This window comes from Epinephelus moara, chromosome 3 (genome assembly GCF_006386435.1).
Source record: "Epinephelus moara isolate mb chromosome 3, YSFRI_EMoa_1.0, whole genome shotgun sequence".
Lineage (NCBI taxonomy): Eukaryota > Metazoa > Chordata > Actinopteri > Perciformes > Serranidae > Epinephelus > Epinephelus moara.
Genome location: NC_065508.1, coordinates 16,735,814 through 16,761,311, shown reverse-complemented (window position 1 = coordinate 16,761,311; position 25,498 = coordinate 16,735,814). Strand labels below are relative to the sequence as shown.

Here is a 25,498-nt window from a genome sequence, read left to right as displayed (position 1 = left end):
CTTTATTTTCCAAACGCCATGAATATCATCACTCACATCACTCACATTTTCCAGCAGGAAGCTGTTCACAGATAAAAGTCCACTGTCTCAGCAGCTTCAGAATAATTTTAGTAACAAATAGCTGCTATTGAACTAAGAATAGTTGTTTTTCCATTGATCTGAGCTGTTTGTGAGCTATTTTAAATTTGACATTTCACTATCTGTGATTCCAGTGGAAATCAGCACCAAGTGTACATCAGACAGAAAGCTCTTTTAGTGTACGGGGTATTCAGTATTGTAGAATGATCGTGCTTTTCTGTAATGTAAATTAACTTTGTATTTCATCTCATTTTTGCCTCTTAAATTAGACTCATGCATGCTGCTTAAGTCATAGTTTTAAGAAATTATTATCATTACTTTTGGTCTAAATGTCAGTAAACATCAAAGGTCTTCAGCGCTGTCAGTTATCACTCTACAATTACTTTTCCGATTAAGCTAATTCCATTAATATCATGTATTTCAAACAAAAAAAAAATCAAGACATCTCCATCTATAGGCATCAGATCATTAGGTGAGACAAAACATAGATACACAAGGATGGATGGATTGTAGACTTTACTCAGCATCAACTGAGAAGTTTTTCAGTGCCTGGTATCAAAGAGATCTATGGCTGATACTGAGAGCTGCGACCTCCAGCTCCTTTCAGGAGTATTAGTGCCAAGTGACCAAAAGTGGCAGGGCGCACAAGACATACACGTGAGGTACTTGGTTGCCGTAGACAGAGCTCTTCAGTGTCCACCTCTAAAGCCCTACGTTTTGTTTCAACACTGAGACACTCATAAAATGGGGGATTTGGGGTTCCTTCGCTAGAAAATGTCTAGTGTCAGCGTTAATTTCCTGCATTCTGGTGAAATTTTTGCACCAGTTTGTGCTTTTTCCTCACCAATTTATGGTGTTTGCTACTTTCATGTTTTTATTAGGAGGGACAAATGCACATATTCTAAATAATGAGAGGGATGTGTCCCTTGTGTCACCCCCGCAATGTTCACATCTGCCAGGCTTGCAAAGCTGTCTGCGTGCGATCACCTGTGTATGTGGCTGATACGTTGAGTTGATTTAGGATTAATAATTAACAACGGGGACTTCTGCAGAATTTACATGGGCTTCAAAACACCACAAAAGAATACACAAACAATAACTATATAATTATATAATTGCAGGCACGCATCACACTGTCATCGGCAGTGGCAAATCTGAAGTGTGAAATGTTGCTCTAGACCCAACCGTACCCTGAATCCATCACAACTGTCCACTTAAATCCACAAAGAAAATGAAAAATGCAGCATCATTAAGGTTTTTCTCTCTGTGCAGACATGTCGCCTTTACCAGGTCAGTGAAGTAGGACAGCCTCTCAAAAAAGAGGACGACAGGGGATAATTTTGGTGCACCTCTATTTCAATGTTTAATTGAAGTCATTACCTATGCATCCTTCACTTTGCTTGTCACGCTTTGTTTGTCTTCGTTCTGCCGTCATCCTTTGGAGGCGACGCACAGCAAACAGCTGTAATTTGTGGGACTGCTCAGTTTAGCATATGCATGAAATTGTAAATGTTACACATGGAGAGAGAGTGTTTGTGTGTAAGGCGGAGAGAGGGGGGGTAGCCCCTGGTTGACCCCTGTTCACCCCTTTTCTGTCACTCCGCCCTGGATGAGTCTTCTCCTAAACATGTGTGCAGCTGTCAGCTGGCAAGTGTTTGCGAGCGTGTGTGTTGTGTGTGCATGTATGTGTGCGTTTGGACAAAGATCATTTTTCATATATCAATTAGATTTTTTCCTCCTGATAAAAAAAAGTTACAAGAAATTACAGAATATACCATCACACATATTAAATGCTATGATACATCATGTTTGAACATAGCTTATATTTTTGCGAGGTAATGCAGCAGATGAAAGGGTTACGATAAAAGATATTCTTTTTCATGATGTCATCACCACAAACTAGTTATTATAGTATCAAAGTTTTACTGGCTTTTCGTGTTTACCAGTTGCCGTTTATTGCACATGAGTTTGTGGCCGCAAATGTTCTTCATCAGCTTGTCCATGTTTGCTAAATATTGCTTCAGGTGTTTTTATAGCAGCAAAGCTGGAGTGAAACTCAGCCTGTTTATTAGTCTGAGGCAAAGTTGATAATGTCTCTAGTGACAACATCTGGTGGTCACATGAGAGAGTTGTTGGCTCAGTCCGTAGAGATGATGATCGGCTCTGCTGCTCTGTCCTTCTTTGTCTCCCTGTCTCTCCTAAAACACCAACACAATCATAAACCAACTGTGCAAACCAAAGTATAATCAAGCTCGAGTCTATGGTGGTTAATAACACTGAGTTTTTCTCTTTCTCTCCTGTTTAGCTGCGGCTCCAAAGTTAAAACCGATGAAGAATCCAATAATAGTGGACGAGGGGAGAAAGCTCATAGTAAAGTGTGAGGCCACAGGGAACCCTCTCCCCACCTACAGATGGTTCAAAGATGGCAACGAGCTGAAGAAAAGCAAAAAAGTCCGAATAAGGAACAGCCTGTGAGTACAAGTCACCCATGTCCCGCAAACCCAAAACAAACAGTGTCAGAAGAAAAGAGACGGAGGCGCTCCAAAGTCAAAGCAAGGTTGCTATTATCAGCAGACTGTGCTAATGCAGTTTTTCAGGAAACTGCAGTTTGAAGCTAATTTAAAAATCAATATCAATGTGGAAGTTGAATAAAAAAAAACATTTATTCAATATTTGGGATTACAAAGACTTATTTCTGCATTGAAATGTAGTTTAATGATTTATACTAGATCAAGCCAATTTATCACCCCTGCTTATGGCTGTATGTTTTTCTCATACAGATAGAAAGTTACATTTAGAGGCAATAAAACACACCCACCCTCTATTCAGTACATTCACAAGTTACCATGTTTGACTTGATGGAAAGCAACCAGTGGCTAATATCAACTTTAGCTAGACCAGACCCTGTATATAACTGATCTTTCAAAGTTCAGTTACAAAAGTAAAACAGGACAAAGGCCCACAGTACCCTGCACAATTGTTGTTTCCTGCTATGATCCTATTCCATGGATGTATTGTAAGAGCTGTGCACAAGTCTCCATGATGGTGCCAGTTCGTTTGAATAAAAAATTCCCAGTCAAACAAATTTTCTCTCTGTTGTGCAGCTCACACTTCACATTAGACTGACATCACACATACAGATGAGCTCTTTTACACTTCAGCAAGAGTCATAATTGACATTGCATTGACTTTGACAGGTGTCCTGTCAAAAGTTTTACATATGTCTCTTTAATGATAGCGATCTGATGAGAAAAAATGCTTTTTAGGCTGGAGGGGATTTTTTTTGTTGCAGTTCCACAGTCGGCCACTGGGGCACATTTGCAGCATGGCTGACTGGCACCGCCATATCCAGCTCTCATGGTACCACTCCTATGATATGCCAATGTTTTCCGACATTGTTATTTTTGACGACTTCATTGTAGAGAACATCAAGTTATTCCTATAGTGAAGTAACATATTGCTGTGCATACTCATATGATGGTCTACTGGCAGATGCAGACATAAAACACAATGCTTTTGAAAATTTGCACATTCCCAGGGGGAAAAAAAGACTACATGTAAAAATGTCATATTTGTTTTTATGTTGCATTTTCAAACAAAACTGTAAAATGCATTCTCCTTTTAGCCACAGCCAGGGCAAATTTGACCTATTTTGACAAATTAAAGTCGCAGAATGAAGGCATCATCTTATTGGCCTGTCACATCGGCAGAAATGCTTATTCTTGATATTATAATCCCAATTTTTGGCCTATGCGGGTATTTCATTTTAAGGCCTTTCTCCTGCCAAGGCCGATAACTTGCCAGTATTATCATGCATCCCTCCCTCATTATATGATGACATAATTAAGGCAACTGGTTTAAGAGAATATCTGAAAATATTTTATTGTTTGGTATATCTTAAGAAAGAATAAAAAAGCTTAAGTAGACAGTATTGTAATAAAACCTACCGATGTAAGGGTATTGACACGGGTTGTAAAACCAACAACCCTTTTTATAATACAGTATACTAGTGTTACACTTGCTTCTATGCTTTCCTATTGTAAGCAGTTTTTTCTCCCTCAAATTTGGCCCCAGACAAAGTGAGTCTGTATCCCTATCAAAGCAAAGAGCTGTTGCCATGCTGCTGCTTGCCCTGTTGTCTGCCTTTCTGTCCCCCATGTTTCCACTTGTTGTGTTTCCATGCTATTTCCTCCCTGCCCTGATTCCCCTGACTCAGCTGTGTGAGTGTTGTCTCCCACAGGAAAAACTCCAGAGTCCAGATCAGCAGAGCAAAACTGGAGGATTCTGGGAATTACACATGTGTGGTGGAGAACCCGCTGGGAAAGGACAACTCCACTGGCACTGTCAACGTCCAAAGCAGTGAGTACTGACTCCTAAGCAACAAGTGAAGTGGCACAGATGTACACTGTTGATGTTGTCATGACTGCTCTCTTGCCAAATGAGAGATGAAAAGGAGCCATCGCAAACAGGCATGTAACAATGGTAACATGCATGAAGAGCATCTGTCCACACATGTGGCTGTGGCCCATTAATCAGTGGGGCAGTATGCCGTACGTGGAGATGAATGGAATTTAAATGCAATGTATGGTGAGGTGTCTCAGTTTTTTATTCACTGCAGTCTGCCGGCAATGTGAAATCCCACAAAACTACACTGCACAGTGTCTTTGACCGTCACTAGCACACAAAAAAGCAGCAGACTATAGAGTATAAAATGTAAAACACAGCTCGACAGAATATGAAAGTTGTAAGAGAAAAAAAGTGTCTTCAGAGTGTGTGATAGAATCTAACAGGCTCCTTCAGTGGTGGTGTGTGTGCATTGCTGAGTTTTGCAAAGTACTGTAGCAGATGAAAGAGTTTTGATAACAGCTGCTTCCATTTGGTGGGGTGGTGAGTTTGTGTTTGTTCCAAGCAGTGCGGGTAGTGAGTGTGTGGCTGCTATGGGTAGCTTGTTGTCTGAGTGGATGGAGCCAGTATAAAAAATATATTTAAAGACCTTACAGAGCAGATACGATTCATGTAGCTGTGCCTGGGCCTCGATCAAGGGAGGACTTGATGATTATCTGGTTCTGGACTGACAGAGAACTATACGGCAGGTTGTCTGGCACAGTGAGTCAGAAACTAGATGTTCACCTGGATGAAAACGGCTACGTAATGTCTCAAGACTTTGATGCTGTGCAGACAAGGGGCTGTGATGTTGAGCAGAGTCAGTGCAGATTTTTTTCAAATCAAACTTAATATACGTGACAGCATGTCCTTACTATTGCAGCTGAACTGTGTCTGAGTCTCATATATTCATTATACTTTAACTGCAAGAACTAGAACTGAAACAGCCCAGGTGCAAGAATAAAACGTTGGCATTGAACATGTCTGCAAACCACGGGTATGTTACATGTGTGCATTTCATAGTATGATGCTCAGATTACATGTATATGAGCTAAGTTTCTCATCAGGAGGAGGGGATGGATGTAGTTAGTTAGTTAGACCAACAAAAACGGGTATTTTTTAATGACTGGCCAGGTTATTTCCAGCCATGTTTGTAGCATCAAAAGTAGGTATGTTTTTTGGAAAACGTTTGGGACATTTCCAGCAGTGACAAAAGCAGGTATTTTTTAACATGAGTTTGGGGCATTTCCAGCCGTGTTTGTAGCAACAAAAGCAGGTATTTTTTTATCATGTTTCGGGAAATTTCCACCCATGTTTGTAGCTACAAAAGTGGGTAATTTTGATAACTGGCTGGGACATTTCCAGCCATCTATATAGCGACAAAAGCAGGTATCTTTTGTGGGAGTTTGGGGCACTTCCAGCCGTGTTTGTGTTGACAAAAGCGAGTATATTTTAATGAGAGGGCATGACATTTCCCAGCCGTCTTTATAGCTACAAAAGCGGGTATCTTTCATCAAGGATTTGGGACATTTTCAGCCATGTTTGTAGCTACAAAAAGGTATTTTTTAATGAGAGTTTGGGACATTTCCAGCCATGTTTACAGCGACATAAGTGGGTGTCTTTTAACATCATTCTGGTAAATTTCCAGCCGTGTTTGTAGCAACAAATGTGGGTATTTTTTAACAAGAGTTTTCCAGAGATTCCAGCAGTGTTTTCAGTGACAAAAGCAGGTTTTCCTTAAATGACAGGCCAAGATATTTCCAGCCATGTTTGTAGTGACAAAAGCAGAGATTTCTTTTAACGAGGGATCAGGACATTTCTTGTCATGTCTTGTTTCAACAAAAGCAGGTACTTTTTAATAAGGGTTTGAGACATTTCCAGTTGTGTTTGTATCAAAGAAACCAGTATTTTTCAATGCCAGGCTGGGACATTTCAGGCTGTGTTTGTAGTGACAAAAGCAGATATCTTTTAACTAGAGTTTAGGACATTCCCAGCCATGTTTGTGGGGACCAAATCTGGTATTAAAACCAACATGATATTTTTCAAACCATAACCATAAGTGGGGTTTGTGCCTTAACCAAACCACATGTAACCACAGCATTGTCACAACATAAAATTGAAAATTGAAACCTAAAGAAATGTAAAGGTTTAACATGTCCACTACAAATGAAGCTTACCAATGTAACATATCCATAGTTTGCAGAAACATACAATACAAACATTTATTCTGTAATGAAATAAAGCATGCCATGGGAGGTTCCTAATCCTGCACCAGAGGGGAGATACTCTCATTCTCATTGCTGACCTTGACAACAGGAGGATTTCTGTAGACATCCCACATTGGCATGAGAGGTATAGCTGGTAGGAAAAGGGAAGGACTGGAGTTTAGCGATCACTCAGTGTGCTTGTATTCACATTCAGGCACAATAATCACTCCCCCTTCTCTCTTTATATTTGTCAAGGCCACCTTTTAGCGCTTTTGTTTACAGTTAGCAGACTTAAGCTGAGCTGCGTTATTAGAGGAGCAGCTCTTTTCAGATAAAGAAAAGGCCCATTGTGTTTGAAAACACAGAGATTCTCAGTGGTTCCAACATGCAAGTTTGATTTCCAGCAAACAATTGTGCAGAAAAAGAAATCATCCATCTTGTATTTAAATGGGGCAGCACATCGCCTCTTAGTTTTTTTTCTTCTGACATCTAAAAAGCTTCAGTTGAGTTTTATAGTCGGATCGTATGACTTACAGTGTACTGTAAGCTTGTTATGACACCTGGCTTTATTCCAGTGCAATGATATATTCCTTTCTACTCATGAGCGTGTAATATTTAAAGGGTCAGTGATGCAAGATCCAAAGCCCCAGACATGCAGTGCTAACATTATGAAAAATTAAACGGTAATCACTGAGTAAGAATCATGTTTAATGGCAATTAAATAAAATAGGTTAAATCATGCTGTACATCACGCAAAGGTCGGGGGAATCCCTGGTGGTAGCACCTGTTTGCCTGAGTGTTTAATGAAGGCTTACGAACATGTGACTGGTGTCCCGTGAAACTCTATATGATGATCTTAGCAGGCAAAAGTGCTTGTAATGCAACGATATCAAAGAAAATATAATATTACAAAGCAGTGAACAAGTGGGCTGAGACCTACAGTAGCCACAATGGATAAAACATGACTGAGCAATGTTACGGTACTCTAGACAGTGTTTTTACTTAGAGCACACACTGTTTATAACATGATATCCCTACATCTGGTGCAAAACCTGGGGTACTTTTGATAAAGTGAGTGCTAATAGCGAAAGCAGAGAGAAGAAAAAGCTTAAAAGAGTGTATGTTTACACCCATTTCGCTGAATCTCATACACATTTCCTCACATATTTGTGTGTGTTTCTTTGCGTGGCCATCTGTCAGCACTGACACTTCCTTAAATCGCTCCTGGATACTCAAACAATGGCATCACTGTACGCCCTATCGTGCGCCGTGATCGTCAGATGCCTGTCTCTGTGTGTTTTTGTTTGTGTTATGTGCGAATGTGTCTGTTCACTGTTCAATAAAGAAGAAAAAAAAAGTCCCATTGTGTTACAACAGCATGCCTAGTTCCGTCATGCTTCAGGGGAGAAGGCAAGACAGGGCGAATCAGGGGTGGTATGTCCATGGCAGGGGGAGGGCTCCGCTGGAACTACATACGTCAATGAAAGGAAACGGCAGCAAACAGTGTATGTTTCTGTGATTGTCATATGCTGATGAGAGGCTGAAATCAGCAGATGTTGAGGGGAAAAAAAGACACGTTACGTTTCCAGAGAATGTTTGTGACAGTAATGCTCTCTCCTCCTATGAAATAGGTTGCATTTAAAATCATCTGTTTTGCTAAACGTGCTATTAGCTTGATTTTTGATGCAGAGGGCACATAATTCATTTAGACCAAGAGCTGCTTTTCATCCTAAGGTCATAAGAGAAATGGCTATTGTGCTGTACAGCTGCAGTGGAGTATGCTTGCCTGCTGCAGTATGTTGCCGAAGCAGCATGTAGCCGCAGTATTATCTGTGTATGTGTGCCTTCTAGGGAGGAAGAGAAAGGGGAGGGGTGCAGATGTAGATGGACAGAGAGAGCAAAAAAAAGAAGAAGAAGAAGAAGAAGAGAGCGTGAATAAAGGGGGGGAAAAATACAAAATGAGGGAATGCATGACAGGAAGCAGACAAAGACATTAGGGCAGAGAACGAGAGGGGGATACAGCGAGAGGAAAGAGAGGCAGACAGTGAGGGAGAAAAGTATGAAGAGGAGGAAGACAAGAGCCCGCTGTGTTGCAGAGGAGACTTTCACACCCATTTTAGAATGCAGTTAGTGCTTTGCTAGCTTTGTACGAGCCACATACTGTATCTGATGTCAGGTGCTGTGGAGCATGGGCTCTTTCAACCTGTGTTGTACCGAGCATGCTAACACAGCTCGAACCTGCCTTATCAGTGTGAAGTCTCCGAGGAAAACGCAGTCATTAGAAATATCGGCTTTCGTACCAACTTGCGCAGACAGAAAGTGAAAGCTAACGATGGTGGATGATGAAGTCAAAGCAGCAGCAGCATCCTAACCCTCACATCAAGAGGGAACGTAGCACATGGCTGTGTCTGTCTGTTGTCTGTTCTGGTGAAGGCAGACTTTGGGAAACCATCACTCAGCTCCACCACATGGTGAACACAGGCCACCACAAGCTCAGCAGCTCACACAGACTCCTGCACTGTGCCGGTCACTGATTTGACTTCTTGCTGTGTTTGTGTGAAGGAGGAGGGTGGATGTTCTTGATCATTTTTGTCATCATCATTATGATTATTAATTTATATGTTGATTTTTTCTTTAATTTCTTTCTTCATTGCTATTTTTCAGTGAATATAGGTCAGCTAATACATATTCCTGCTGCACCAAACACACCAAAACATTTAATCAACGAGTTTAAACATACTTTGTGTTGATGTGCATTGCATCAATTACACAGGGAGTGCCAGAAAAACCTGACACGTAGCCCTGAGGTGTGATTAAAAAGGTGTTGCCCAAACATCCCTTTAACAAAAAGTGATAGCTCCACTTAATGCAAAACGTGTCACATAAAGGAGTATGTACTTTAGAGGGGAGGAAATCACTGCCACTTGCCATAAAAAGCAAAAACATATAAGCCCCTCATTACTGATACTACACATTACAGCTGGCCATTACTCAGCCCAGCCAACCCATATCAATATTTGTGTAGCAAGACAAATGCGACACCCTTGTAACTCTGCAGCCCTGGATATGGAGTATGGTGTGCAAAATTGCCCTGGGCGAGAAAAAAATAACCAGCGTGTTCAAGGCTGAACCTAAACTCAAAGTGAACCCCGCGTGCATTTTATAGCATGCAGTACATTTTGGCTTCATGCCAGCCGCACAGTTCGCCAGTAACATTGAATGATTGGACCCGTGCGGGGATTTTACTCGTGTCTTTTTGTTTGACCAGTGGAAGAAAAACGCACACTGTCAGCTGACTGAGTGCCAGTCACTGTGCAATTATTCAGCACAGATGGTTGGATGTTCTGCTGAGTTTAAGTTGCTTGTTATCAATGTTTCAGACTCATTTTCATACTCTCTCTCCTCCGTGGCTACATTTAAGCTGCTTTGGAAACATGATATCAATCAGCGGAGCAATTTTGACATTCTTTCCTGAATCCAGAGACTTTCCTCCCTGTTTTATTGTTTGTGTTTTGCCAACTTCGGCATTGTGACAGAATGCATAAGAACGCACAGCATGTGTGTGAGCGTGTGTCTCCTGGTGGTCTGGAATATCATATGTCCTTTTTGCAGTTTCTGTAACAATTGCTGCCTTTTCCAGAGTGGTGTTTCCAGCCTTATACCCAACCCCCAGTGTAGAGGACCAGGGACCATTTGTTGTCCATTTGGTCTGACCTCTACCCTGTAATCAGTCTGGCATGGGAAGACCTGCTGGCCTTCTGCAGAACGGTGTAGTATATCATCGACTGTTTTCTATAAGGCCAGTGTGAAGGAGCAACACCAGTCAAAGTTTGCTTGGCTCCACGTGGCTTCAGATTAAGGCCTCCCATTATCCTACAGGCTGCTGTGTTGTGATAAGCGCTTGTGAGGCAGCCATGTGTCTGCAGGCTGCAGGTCACATCCTTGGGGGGTGCTGCGCGCAGCTCCACTGAGAGAGTGTGTGAGCGTCCAGGAATGTGTTGATGGAAATCACAGCTGAACATATGATTGCTCCAACCTCAGCAGTCATGCTGGGGCCCACCAGCAACAATTTCGTGCATGCATGCACGCAGGCCCACACACACGCACACATATACACACACACGCATACGTGTGCACACACCTTTACATGTTTTTACTCCCCATGCTGAAGCCAAACATAGTGCCCCCCCCCTCGTCACAAAACTAATGCTGAACTAACTACAATGACACAGCTTTTATAACTGAGTGGGTAATCAGCATTGAAGAATCTCAGCAACACATTGGTGTGATCAATTTGTGGAGATATGGACTTAACAAGGTGTTGCATCTCAGTCACAAGTAACATGGATGGATCTTTGCCTCAAGCATAAGTTTGTTAAAGGGATAGTCCACACCAAAAACATACCCGTAGTGCAGTTTTGGTGTGAGTTGCCGAGCGTGCCCTTCCATAATTCATGATGCGGTTACTCAAATAATCCACAGACCTTGTTGTGTGCAGTTTCATGCGGGAACTATTTTCTTTCTACCAAGCCAACTGTATCATTGCGCAGAGGGTAACATGTTTCTACTGCTATTTCACCTAGCACCACTGAGCTAGCTGACGTTACAGCTCAGCCGAGGAGGATGCTATTCATGTCTACATCTCGCACTGTCATGAGCACCCGCCTCTCGTCCATGAGTAGATGCACTCTTCCTTCTGTGGGGTGATACGGTTGGCAGCTGAAGCTCGGTAGAAAGAAAATACAGTAAAACTTTAATTAATAACCCAGGCTATTATGTACTAAAACCACTGAAATCAACAGGCCTATATTTGGGACAGGCCTTTAATTCCTTCCACACAAAACTGTTGCACTGCAAAGATTGGGAAATATAGTCAAATTGTTTTTTAAACTACTATGAACAATATTTGTTTAAAAATTACACTTCAGATAATTCATCAATTATGAATTGTTCATTTGATCTAGCTCCAATAGACAGAGCATCAGAGAGACATGATAAAGTGGCATAAAATCACTTTATCCTGTTAAAACAATACTCACAACTTGGATTGATTTTTATGGAAAATCCTTCTGATTCTTTTAATCTGAGGACCCTTATGGACAAAAGGAATATGAATAACTTACAGGGTAATCAAGCAATGGACACATAATTTGAGGAAAAAAATGAACTGCTTGGCAACCAGACCAGGCGTCTAATTGAGACAAGCGTTTATATGTCAAAATGTGTAGCCACACGGGACTGGTTAAAGGGAGTGGGCCTTTAATTGAAGTTTTAGGGTAGCTCCTACATGAAACTGCTCACAACAAGGTCTGTGGATTATCTTGACAAACTGGGTCATGATTTCTCGAAAGAGACATTGCTGTTAAGTTTTTCAAATGTACTTTTTTGGCGCTTCGAGCACCACAAGCCGAGTGCCATCTAGTTCCATTACATAAAGAGAAGGCAGACATCCTACGGCCGATATCTCCAACACTTGATAACTCACACTAAAACAATCTACACTGATAAATGGCACTGTGGGTAAGAGGAACAATATGTATTTTTGATTTTGGGGTGAACTCTCCCTTTAAGTATGTCCCTTCACATCCCATACATGCTGAATCTGACTTCAGTCCACTGCAAAAAGGTGAATTCACTCTCTCATGTCTCATTGCACACCATTCAGCTACAGAAAATCCACAAATTTCTCAACTAAAAGTTATTTGTTGATGTGTACAGCACCTTTAAAGAATAAAAGGATGATTCTGATTGGCAGTGATCTGGCACTACAGTATCACGCTGTCGAGTGTACGCCAGAAAACAAGACCAACAACAGACAAACATCTGAAAGTGATAAAGAATCAGAACATGTTGCAATTTTTGTGAGCAGTAAACTCATCATTTGGCCATTACCAAAAATTTCATAAAACTGTGCTGCACATACAGCTGCAACGACTCTGTAACTATGTAGTTCAGACTAAGCTCAGTTGTTACAGCAGATGTTTTACACTCCAGGCATCCTTGAGTAAGAGATGAATTTTATTGTTATGATCATTTAAAACCAGTCAGTTTCTACTGTAATTATTTTTTAGTACAGTTTTAGTGGAAAATGAGGCTTTTATCAACCCTAATTGTCTCTTCACAATTTAGACAGGTGAAATAATGTTTAATGTCCAATTACTGGCTTCATTCCTCATACATGCTGAAGACAGTCGCTGACACACATGAAGAAGTATCAACAGATATTAGGATTCACTTTGACCAATGTTTCATACAATGTGACTCAGAAAACCTTTTAGCGTTGAAATGAAAAGCCATTATTTTTCTGTCTTTCAATTAAAAGTAAATGTTACAGAGAACCTGAACTTACACAAACAAACAAACAAAAAAAAGTCCCTCCGCTTTTCTCTTCCAGTAATTTGTCATATCTGTCCTACGTAAGCGAAGCATTACAGTAAGTACTGCTCTGAACAAGATAAACAACAACTTCCTTCGCTCCTTCTATGTCTCCACTCAGTCTGCGTAGTAAAAACAAAACTTACTCACTCTTACTACGCAAGCGACAAGATAAACTCATCTCTAATGACGCTAAAGGATGTTAGTTGTGGTCGTGGCTGAATGTGAAGTATCTGTACGCCAGTCAATTCTATTGATTGGTGTGGGTAAGCAGCAGCAGCAGCAGCAGCCATGTCTGAGAGGAACAGGCCCTCACATCTGCCAAGCGTTCTGTATTTACAGGCCACTGGAGAACAGATTGTCGGGTTCTGTGGATCGAGCTGCCGTGCTATTAGTCATGCCCACTTTTTCAAAATTATCCTCAGTCCTGGGGTCTGGACAGGCATTCCTCCGTGGTGGCCGTCTGATTGCACCAACAATCTAAGGTCTTGACAGTTGGCGGGTTTGACCACAAAATCAGGATCCAGTTTGTGCTCTGTGGAGCAAACAGGGTGTTGTAATCTAAAAGACACACAGCATGCAAACCAGTTCTTGTTAGCATTGACACTGTGGTTTTGGAATGCTGTTGAATGTGTGCCATTTCAGAAGAACAATGATGCACCAAATTGATCCTGATCTTTGCATTTGGAAGCAAAACAACAACGTATCTCAATAAGCTGCAGTAACCTTCAATACAACAAAGATCTGCATGGTGTTTATAACAGCCTGCAGGCAAATTAGCAAAAGATGTTATCTGAGATATATATATTTAAAAAAAACTAGAATCTATGTTGTGCTAAACGAGTGTTAAAAAATAGACTGTTTCTGTTTACACCAGCTTCACAAAGCACAAACAGGAAAATGAAGAAGTTGCAAATAATTGTGGTGTAAAGGTCAAATTTTTATATCTAAGAAAATGACCACAGAAAACTAACTAATTATTTTCACAGCCCAAGCTAAAATCTTCATCAAGCGAAAGGAGAGTGTTTGTTATCGTGTCCGACATGACGTCTTACCTCACGACAGCTGCAGCGTGTCAGAGTTCAGACCTTGTTTTGATCTTCACCCACAATAATGTTTAGTTCTCGAGGCAGTCACAAAATCGTCACTTCGCCCACGCTGCGTTTTGTTTTTGTTTATTGTTAGGGCCTTTCTGTATTAGTGGGCAGCAGCATCCGGCACAGTGGGAAGATCCAGAGTAGATGGAGTTTATGTCACGAGCGGATGAACACCCACAGTACGCACACTTAAGCACGCATCATGCAGCATCGCTGGGTTTAGTGTATACATACAGGAGGAGGACTTGAACCTCACACTTCATATCATCCAAATGAATAATATAATAAGGAGAAATACTGATTCATGATTAATATCAACCAACTTGTTAGGACACTACAGCTCGGTTGTTGCATGCTTGTAATGTTTGTAAGGAAAGAAACACTTGCATGTTTTGGCTGCTTTTTTGGCATCCAGGTATGCACGTAACCATCAAGCCTGCGGCATGCGTGTGTGATTTGTTTATGCATGCAATATTCATGTTTGGTAGCACTTTTACATGTACCCCATGTTTCCTAAACCCTTTTTCAAACCTTAGCATGTATCAGTTTTCAGATGTATTTTCTGACATAGCAACAGGAGCATTCCACAACCTCAAGCTAAGGTGGGAGAAGAGACGTTAGGTGGATGACACAAAACATAAATCAGCTCCATTATATGTCGGTAATTCACTGCTTTTTGACAAGTGCTATGCACGGTGTGAGTTATTGGCTTTGTATGTGCTAATGTGTTGGAGAAGATGCAGCTGCTGAATCATATCATTATCAGAATCAGAGAAAAATTACTTTAAAAAAAAGTTATTAAATAAAACAACTCAGGAAAGTTTCTCAAAGCATCATTACGTTTGGCTCGCTCTCCTAATTCACTTTAATCCCGTCGATGCGACGCGATAAGTGGGTGCCCCTCAATCAAATCTTTGCAAAAACAACTAAGTTATTGAAAATCAAAACGCATCTCACTCCGTAGGATATCCAGTAATCTGGCTGTGTTATGTGGGACAGTTAAGCCCTCAGTGTGAATGAGTGAGGATATTGCTATGTGTGTGGAAGGAAGCAGCTGTTACACTTGAAAAGCTGAGTGATGTGAGCAGGAGGTGACATGAGGTTTTGCTGTGTGCAGGGCTTTGTTAACTCTTCCAGCACCCGGGACCAAACTTATCTGAGACTTCATTTAATAGCAGTATAAAAGATTCTCTTTCAGGCCCCCCTCAGCTGTCCTGGTGGTCTTTCCCCGGATGGTGACCCCAACTGCGGGTGACTGTGCAGGATGCTGCTTCAACTTGCCAAATAACTAACAAGCACTGCGATGTTTGTTAATACTTTCAAAGGGGAAAAATTATTGCCTAAAAATGATCCATTGCGTCATAAAGGCTTGCTTGTACTGACTAAGTAATAATTAGTAGTTTCTTGGAAGTCCAATGAACACAGCCAGCACGCTAAGAACGGGACTGTGAGTAAACTATTGTTCACCCGATATCAAACGAAATCCCTGCTCCTCCTATTCCTTTGCATTTTTCAGAATTAGACGTGAGCAATCCTGTGTGTCTTCACACTTTTTAAAGTTTTCTTTGAGCACAAGGGGAACATATACTTACCATTCCACCGCTTAAAGCTCAGGAGCATATAGTTTGGTTGCCACAGCTGTCTCTCATCCCTAAACCTCCCATTACTCCATCACGCTGCTTCCTTTTGTTGGCGATTTTGCAACTGTATTCATCACATCACGTCTTTTGGGGTGAGTAAGGCGAATCCCGGGGATTCTGTGTGAGGCACAGAGTGGAAGCCATTTCCTTTAGAGTGTGTAGGTGTGAACTGTGGATGGACGAGGCCTCACTTTAATCACAGATACACTCACAGTGAACTCATCCTTTAGTATACAGAGGGCCGACAGCCTGTAACAAAACAGCAGTGCTCCGTTGCCCCGTTTTCAGGACGTACAGCGAGTGTGGGTGGTGTGTGTGTGTGTATACAAGTCAAGGAGCTCTGCGGCACACACACACACTCACACATACAAGCAGACTGTGTGCTTTCTGGCTTTCGGGGAATAGCAGAGGGGAAACCTTTAGTCCTAGCAGCTGGCCACTACTGTAGCTGTGAGCACAAGACCCAAATATGGAGCTGTGGTATATGTCTTCTGTATCTGGTACAAGGTTGCAAAGTCTGCCTTTCCTCAGAAATGAGGGCCAGCTGTTGAAGATGAAGGGCAACGGAGAGATGTGGATGCTTCAAGTTTTGTCCTTTTAAAGTGTTGATTATGAAGAATAATTTTGCGAAACTAATATATTGTTTCCTTTTTTGGCAGTATATGGAAGTTGATGAAGTTTGGGTTTCTGTAGGTAACTTTCTGCTTCTCATGTTCTAACTTTGTATGTAGATGACTCTGGGTTGTAGTTGGAAGTAGACATTACTACAATGGCACCTGTATGATGTGTGTAAGGATTTCATTTTGTGAGTGCCTTTCCCCAGAACTCTGTCCAGGAGATCCTGTAGAACCAGTTATATGTAGAGCTACAGTCATCAAATGCCATGTAGATAAAGGTTAAAATTCACTAAGCTTACACAGTTAAATTAATTTAAATCAAGTTAAATTCATACCATGGTCACCCATCTCCGTCAGTGTGATGACACAAAAAACAAACCTATAAACTTACTCATAGTAAAAGACATTTTCTTAAAACAATTAATTAATATCTCACAGAATAATGAGAAACAATATTATATCATTGCATTTATTTAACCTGTATTTAACCAGGTAAGTCCTGCTGAGATCAACAATCTATTTTACAAGGGAGACCTGGCCAAGACAGCAACACACAAAAAGTTACAGCCAAACAACCACACAATAAAAACATAAAAGATACACAATCATATGTAGACATATTAGAGCACCTACGCACAATGACAAGACCCATCCGACTCACTCATCCTTGTACTTATGAGAGCTTTAAAATCAGGCAGTGATTTTTAAAAATAGTTTCTCATTATTTTGAGAAATCTTCTCTTTATTTTGAGATACTAACACTATTTTGACACTAACTCACAATTTCGAAAAAGCTTGTCATTGTTTTGAGGTAACTCATTATTTCAAGTCTCATCACAGTGACTTACAGGATGTTTCAATACACTGGTGCGAAAATTGGCTTCCATAAAATCAGACAAACTGATTTGTCATCTAATCATACATCAGTCAGACTCAGCATTTAGCCACTTAATGTAGTGTGTATACCCTCCATGATGAATCCTTGCGCCTCAAATATTACATTTTCTCCAGATTAAAATGTATGCCTCCTGTAGTTGGTCACTGAGCTGCTTCAGCTGAGCAACATCTTGCTAAATGGCACTGCAGCAGCAGCAGATGCTAGCAGAACAAAAGGGTGTGTTTTTTACCATAAGAACTTTGCTCAGATTCCTGAGATAATAATCTCCTAAATTCAGAAAAACAGGGCAATCATTTTTTTCTCAAGTGAATAAATTGCACTTCCGTAGCTGTCTGTCAGATGACTTTAGACAAAAGATGGCACCAGGTTCAGTGGCTCTAAAGTGGATGACCATATGTAGCAGAAACGTGGTGAATTTTCCCTTTTTACCAGATGATTCTGTGATTTAAATCTTTGGCAGCTGAGCGTTATTCGTGATGTATTTCTCAGCATACGTCCCCGCTCGGAGCTGTCGTCGAAAGTTTTCTGCAGAGGTGTCCTCTCGCTCCTCCTCACTTTGTGCTGCTCATGTGTGACTGCAGTGGCCTTACAGTTGAGATAGATGCGAGCGCAAGGATGCAGTAAACAAGAGCTTCTCAGGTCAGAGTGGGAAAATGAAAGCAACAGGCGTCCTCAGACTTAAAGCGAGGAAGCAACAGCAGCGGGAACACCACGCTGAGCTTGAGCTGCTTCTGAAAGGACAGAGCGGGGAAACAGCCCCCGTCTGGAACTGTGCCGCGGAAAACACCATGTGTCACTTTGTTGCCAACTGCACACATACTGGTGCCCGCCAGTGGCCATACCAGCACACGTTTATGCGCCCGCACCATACCCTGCCCTTCCTAAGTGCACTTTACTTCGTTGCAGTGCATGAGCAGCTGTTGTGCAATCACACACTGGGCCTGCTCTTTGATTTCACTTCAGTGCTGAGACGATTGAGGCAGGCAAGACCAGGCATATCAGCTATGTGACTGAAAAATGGTAATAGGAGACAAGAATATAAAAGAAGACACACTGGTTGTGGCGGTGGCAGTGTTGCTGAAGAGTGGGTGGTAGATTAATGTTCCTGGCAGGCTCCATTTTGTTCATTTCTAAACATTCCTGTTTCATACTGAAGGTGTTTGAACTGTGGATAATTTTCTATTGAAAAAAAAAAAAGCTTTAAGTGCACCCTCATTCATAATGGCTTCTTTCGTGTGTCCTACCTACAGTAAATAGTAATTTAATTCTTCCCGGGGTATTTGACATGAAATCTCTCTTGCTCATTTTCGACTCTGTTCAAAGTGCTTGAAGACACAGATGCTGGATATTGCCATTGATTGGGTGTGCCTACAGTATACTGTATGTGTGGAGGTCGGTGCGTGCTTGTTTTTTGTTGGCTTTGGCAGGCTGAAATATTTTCCAACTTAAGATCCTGTCGACAAACCTTCTTTTCTCAGCCCTCCTCTTCCCTGCATTACTCCTGTATCCATCTCTTTTTTCCTTTCTCCTCATTTGTTTCTCTTTTTTTTCTTCTTTCATTGCTGCTACATTTGTCTGGACTTGAGCTTCTGTAAAAATATGTCGCAGTTCTAAATCTGAAAATGAATACATGCTTTGTGTTCCACTGATTATTAGATTTAGAAAATTCGAATGAAGTATCAAAAAGCACGGATCCTGCACATGCAATGTCTGCGAAAAAGTCCAGGCGTTTATTCTGCTTTGTTATTGGTGTAATTTGTCTCCACCTCCACTTTGTATAGAGCTATAATACCACCATTCAATACCACTATTCCTGCAATATAAAAAGCTAAAAACCACCGTCTCTCTCATGCATGCATCATCTTAACCCTCACTGCACATCCTCTTTCACCACATCAGGCCCGGCTGTCAACAACTTCTTATTGAACCAAAACCACACGTACCAATTTGGTCTTTTGTACTTTTTCCTTATCTGTTTATCTTATTTATTCATTCCATCTAGATAGGCAGCGGATTGCAGAGAGGAACATAATGCAGTCCACACAAGTGTAGCAAGAATGCATGCAATATGAATTAGCCTCTAGTATAGAGATAAAAGATCTCGGTCCCAGCTGTAACAGGAGACATGTCAGACATTCCCTGCCAAGAGTCGGGGAGGTGAGGGGAGGGGGGAGGAGGAGGTGGAGGGAGGGGGGGGGGCGCTCCTAGCTTTTTTTTTTCTGGTACATAAAACTGACTTGTGGAAAAGCATGTCTGGGTGGCAGAGCTATTACAGATATTGTCCTCTTTATGTGTCTCCTGAAGGGTCTATACTTAAGACATTTATCAGTTTCCCATCCAACCCATTTTTATGGCATGAGTTTAATATTTCTCCTTGTTTGAATTGTGATGATTTACAACAACCGAGAAAAAAAAAAAGAGTTAAACTTCTTGTGCGGTAATGTAGTATGGTGCCACCTGTTGACACACCACTGCCTAGAACGCACTTTGTTTAATTCATGTATTTACCTGTTAGCCTTGGTTTGGTCAAGAATATGTTTCACTCAAAGATTTTTGCACGTATCTTAGGCCATAAAAAGTTACATTTGGAGTATAATTAAACATTTACTGATAGGTTCAAGATCTTTAAGGTAAAGTGTGTAAGATTTAGGGGGATTTAGTGGCATCTAGTGGTGACGATTGGAGATTGCAACCAGCTGAAACCTCTCCTGGTTAGAATTCCGTCAGTGGTCGTTTTTGAGGAGGTTTTACCAGGAGCCAAATTATCCACAGAGGTCTCTTCCTCTCCAAAACAACCCAGTAAAAGCACTGAAAAAATCAGTTTCATGTTACAAATCAGTGTATCTCTGGCGTTGTTTGACTGTCAGGGACGGACAGCTCGCCCACCACATGCTAATGTGTGCTAACCCTTAACTTCATTTGTGCTCATCTTTTTTTCTCATCCAGACAATCAGGAGGTTTTTACCGGGAGCCCAATTATCTGAAACAAACGGACCGGGTGATTCAAACCAGTACAAACAGAGAATAAAGCAGTTTCATGTTACAAATCAGTGTGTTTTGCGATGCTGCTCAATGCAGATGGGCTTCTAACTATGGTGGCCGATGCCAAAATGCGGAAATGTGAATGTCCCCATCGGAGCCAGTGTTAGGTTTGTCCATTCTGGGCTACTGTAGAAACATGGCAATCTCCGGTAATGGGGACCCACTCCCTATGTAGATCTTAACAGCTCATTCTAATATTATTTAATATATATAATATTATTTTCATTTCATATTATTTTCATTTCTTTAGTGATTATACACTGAAGAAAATAAAATATGTATTATATTATATTACATTTCTGCCATTATATCCCACTAAATCCTGCACTGGACCTGTAATATCAGGTATGGACTTCAGTTGTTGGACCCTCGTGTCCCGTTATCTTACTTGTTTCACTGCAGAAATGCAGTACTGGCAGAGACGGACCTGGTCTGCACACTGTTCCCACTCGCTGACACACTCCCAAATAGGCTACATAATTTATACTTTTTATCCTGATAACATTGCTTTTAAGAGTGAAAACACAAAGCCATAACAGAGTCCAGATGGAACCGATCCGCCGCTGCTTGAATAACTGCCTTGGCTTTCTCCCTGCGCAGAATCAGATTCGGCTTCGTGTTTTGCGATGCCTTTCTGTTCAATTGCAGTGCAGAAGTGAAACAGATTAAGCCAAGCTGTGGTAAATTATCAACATTTGTCATAAATTAGGGCGACATGTGTATAACTCTGCAGCATGGACAGACCAATTGAAAATGTATTTCGTTACACAATTCAGCGTTTCGGGGCTGGGTTGTGAGGTGCAGTGCAAGGGCTAGGATTCAGTGTGAGCGCTTTTCTGTTTGCTGCATATGCACACAGGGTGCCTCAAGAGGAAGAAAAAAAACTGTGCAATAGGGACCTCTCTTTTCATTTTTACGATTTTCCTAGAATCCTTTGGAGAGCGTGGAAAGACAGGCATGTTTATGAAGGTTTCCAGATGGTCCTGCCTGCACCCCCAGCTTTTCTTTTCAGTTCTTGGGCCATGAAGGATTAATCAAAGTCAGTGGCAAGGGGCTGATGGCTAAACACTGTGGCTCTCACTAACCTAGAGGAAACCCCTCTTCAACTCAGACTCAGATTCAGCCCCTGGGCTACAGGGGCGGATGAAAGTTGAAACCCGACGTTAAAGAAAATCAAGCGAGCTTAACTAAACTTTGGCCACATAAGTGCAGATAAATGAACTCTGTTTAGCAGCTGATGTCCTCCATGGGTTAAAGGAATTTGTTTCCAACATCAAGCCAGGAAAGCAGAGTCAACCTTGACGAGTACACCTGAACTCTGGTCCCCTCTGTGAGGTGGGGGATTGTGCTGCGTGATATTTATGGATTCCCTGTTACATGTAAAGATTTTAACGGAGTTTGATGTCATTCCGGCCATGACTGGAATGCGTCCACAGTGATTGAATGCATTTGCACTGTAACGCAAGACGAGTATGAAACACCCAGATTGCTATGATCAGGCTACAGTCTCTCTTTTATCGACCATTTTTAGCCTCACCATTACCGTCTCGCCTCTTGGGGATAGATGCAGATAAAAGTCCCTGGAAAGACGATGACAACCTATAAAAAAGGTGTTAGAACAAACCTGTTAATTTCCAAATAAGACAAATCTATTTTTGTTAATAGTGCTGCCCACTGTTGTCCTTCCTTTAATTATCACTTCAAAGAGTTAAAACAGTCTTTGAGCTGACAGGACTAACTGGAGCAGGTGGAACAGAGGAGCGCTCAAGTGACGGAGTATGTGTCTTGATTAGTTCGTAAAATAAATTGTTTGAATTACACTGTGGCTTTTTGGAGGTTTGAGACCAATATATATAACACATGCATGGCGGTACAATGTACGTTCTTCATTAGACACATACAAGAATTACTGCCACTCTAACAGCGCTCAACAGCTGCTCCACATGGCAATGATGAACACGCACAGCATTCCCTACACATGTTATTATACCAACTGTCAAAAGAAATTGTTGTGGTCTGTTCACAGCAGCCTCACTATATGATTACAAATGAATCATTCAACATCAGCCATTCAACAGTGTTCACATACAGTAACAATATAAAACCAAGGCAGAGCAGCATATAAAATATGTGTTTGCACAATACTGTGTGGAGATTTTAGTCCAAAAAAAAAAAAAAATCCTCCCGAGACAACAGTTGACTGATCTACAACTAATGCGATTAAATATTTAAAGGTCTCGTGTGTAGGATTTAGTAGCATGTAGGGGTGAGGTTGCAGAACTGAAACTTTTCTCATGTGCCAAGCGTGAAGTATAACTACGGTGGCCAAAAATGCAAAAGGCCCTATCTCGAGCCAGTGTTTGAATTGTCCGCGCTGAGGTACTCTGTAGAAAAGGACCATCTCCGTATGCAGATATAAACGGCTCATTCTATGGTAACGATTCTTGGTGTCAGGTGATTACACGCTAATGAAAACATATTAATGAATGTTACATACCATTTTTGCCAATAGATGCCCCTAAATCCTACACCCTTTAAAACAAGTGCAATGAATTTTAAAGAAAAACAGATTGTTTTCTGAATCTGTGTTTGACCATAGAGACAACAGTTGACTCATCTACAACTAATGCAATTAAACATTTAAATGTCCAGTGTGCAGGATTTAGTGGCATGTAGTGGTGAGGCTGCAGAACTGAAACTCCTCTTATGTGGCAAGCATGTAGGAGAAACATGGTGGCCAATGCAAAAATGCAAAAGGCCCTTTTTAGAGCCAGTGTTTGAATTGTCCGCTCTGAGCTACTGTAGAAACAACATGGCAGACTCTTAGTGTGTCTCAAATCACATACTTCCGTTAGTACACTTCCATGTAGTATACTGTGTGCACTATGCACTTATTGGCATAGTGCGCAAATTTCGACAGGGTAGTGTTGTCTCAAACCAAACACGGCCGTTGTGCGCTTACCGGAAATGACGACAGCAAATTAGCTAGTTAGCAAACTAGCATTAGCATTCACGTTATCGTTCGCAGTACCAAATCATTACAGACTGCTAAATTAACCCAATAAACATACTGCTGGCTTATATCCAACAACAGTATAGTGGTGCTTAGTGCAAAAAACACATGTATATTTGTACAATGCAGCGACGTTCACGGTCGCACAGTCCTCAGCCGCCATTTCCAGTTTGAAAAGTGGTCCCTCCCCTTCCGCTACGTAGCCAAGATCTAGAAGAAAGAAGAAAATGGTGCAAAATAAAGCCTCTCAGTTGGCAAACACAGATTCAGAAAAAAAGACAAATAACTCTTTCAGAGATTGCAGTCCGTGGTTATGTATATAACCCAGGTTCTCTCGGGAAACAGCATAGAAATGTGATGTCATTTTCAGCTGGAGACAGTGTATCACCATGGGTCTAAAGTCATTTATAGAGCAAATGGATTCCCACCACTTCTTGCCAAAAGTTATGCGTTTTAAAACCCACACTAGTACAATAATTTAAATATAATTTTTCATCCACATCAGAAGCCCCTAAAATGAGATGTTTCTCTGTTGTTTGTGTTTGTATCTCTAACCATGTCAATAAATTTTTTGGCCTTGTCATTAGTTTTAATCTGGGGTAAACATGTGGTGCAGCCTGAGTAAACACTGTATTGGCTGAACCAGATCACCTCAGGAAAAAAAACAAAACACTGTTCTTGTTTCATAGTGGGGACGAGGTCTGTATGTACCTCTCCTTGTATGGCCTTTCCATAAGTGAGAAAACTACTACCGGAAAAATCTTTAATAATTTCTTATTTTCTGGTTTGTCTTATTACAGTGTCAGACTCAAGTCAAAGGGCCAAACAAAGCTCTGTGGGTCACTCCAACTCTTGCTGTTCACCCATTGTCAGACATTCAGCTGTTTTATGTTGAAATATCAAAGGGGAAGAGAGACGGAGAAAACACTTGTGTTCACAATAAAAGTGCAAGTTTTCGCTCTTAAACTTTAAATGCACAAATTAGTTTTTCAGTCAGTAAATGCCCCTCCGTCTGATTTATTGCACAATAATTGCTGAATAAGGATTTTGCAACAGAATGTGCTTTATTGGTATTGCAAAACATTACTTGTTGGAGGAACACATTATATATGCCAGACTCTAGGAGGCTCTTGGATAGTGCGTAATCCATGGATATCTCTCAAATCTAAATTCTGGCATCCTGAGTCCCTTGTGTGGTTATGTTTAGGGCAACAAAAGCACATTTGTTGGGCTAGGGAAAGAATGTGGATAAGGTTAAAAGTTACAGAATAAACTCAACACCTTGAAGTCTTTCAAGGTTTTTCGATATTTAATCCAGATCTTTTTTTTTGTTTCGCAAACCTTAGCCAAAAGCTGTGAGCGCCTGAACATAACCATGAGAGAGTTTCATTGAGCAGATAAAGGTTAACAGGTTCAGCATCCTTCAGATGTGTCTCTTGTAACATTGCCACATCACAATCAAGGGATTTCAAATGAGTAATAATTGTATATCTTTTTGTTTTAGGCTAAGAAATAAACCTATAACCAGGAAATATCCATGTTCTGCACCAACACGAAGGCGAAGTATACACCAAACACATACCAACAAATACAAAATATGCCAAAAGGCAAATACATAATTAACAAAAAAGAGATAGAAAGGAGCAGATACAGGGAAAAAATAGACAGGCACATTAATGACTAAAAAAGCATTGTTAACTAACGATGGAACTGCCAACAAACTAAGCAGTCGCTTCTATATTTCAGGGAAATACATTCATATGTTTTTGAAATTACCTGCTGACACGTGCACTTCTTAAGTTCATCTCGGGTTGTTTGCGACAACAGATTCACTGGCTGGTCACAGCATTATTATGAAGACGCGGGCATTCACTCGCTGCAGTCATGGACTCTTGTACAGAAAAGTCAATGGTCACCAACATTTTACTGCTGCTCGGCAGGTGTCAATTGTCAAGTTTTACAAGTTTATTCTAACACCTGAGGACGGTTCACATGTTTGATTTATAGATGCTTCGTGCATCCCCTTAGTTGCACTTCCTTTGCTTTGGCCTCTGGCTGTTGGATCGAACTGAAAACATCATAATCTGAATAGTTTAGTCTCTATGATAGGTTGATAGTTACAGGTGTCACTAGGTTTGTGTGCGTCCG

At 41.1% G+C, this 25,498-nt stretch overlaps 1 protein-coding gene across 5 annotated transcripts in view; it reads left to right on the top strand.

The window, feature by feature from the left end:
* LOC126387931 (pro-neuregulin-2, membrane-bound isoform-like) overlaps positions 1 to 25,498 on the top strand; it is an 88,562-nt gene that overhangs the window by 36,331 nt on the left and 26,733 nt on the right. For all 5 annotated transcript variants that reach the window (XM_050040733.1, XM_050040731.1, XM_050040732.1 and 2 more), the window contains exons 2-3: positions 2,384 to 2,549; positions 4,319 to 4,437. In XM_050040733.1, the coding sequence (XP_049896690.1) occupies positions 2,384 to 2,549; positions 4,319 to 4,437 (285 nt within the window). The remainder of the gene's footprint in view (positions 1 to 2,383; positions 2,550 to 4,318; positions 4,438 to 25,498) is intronic.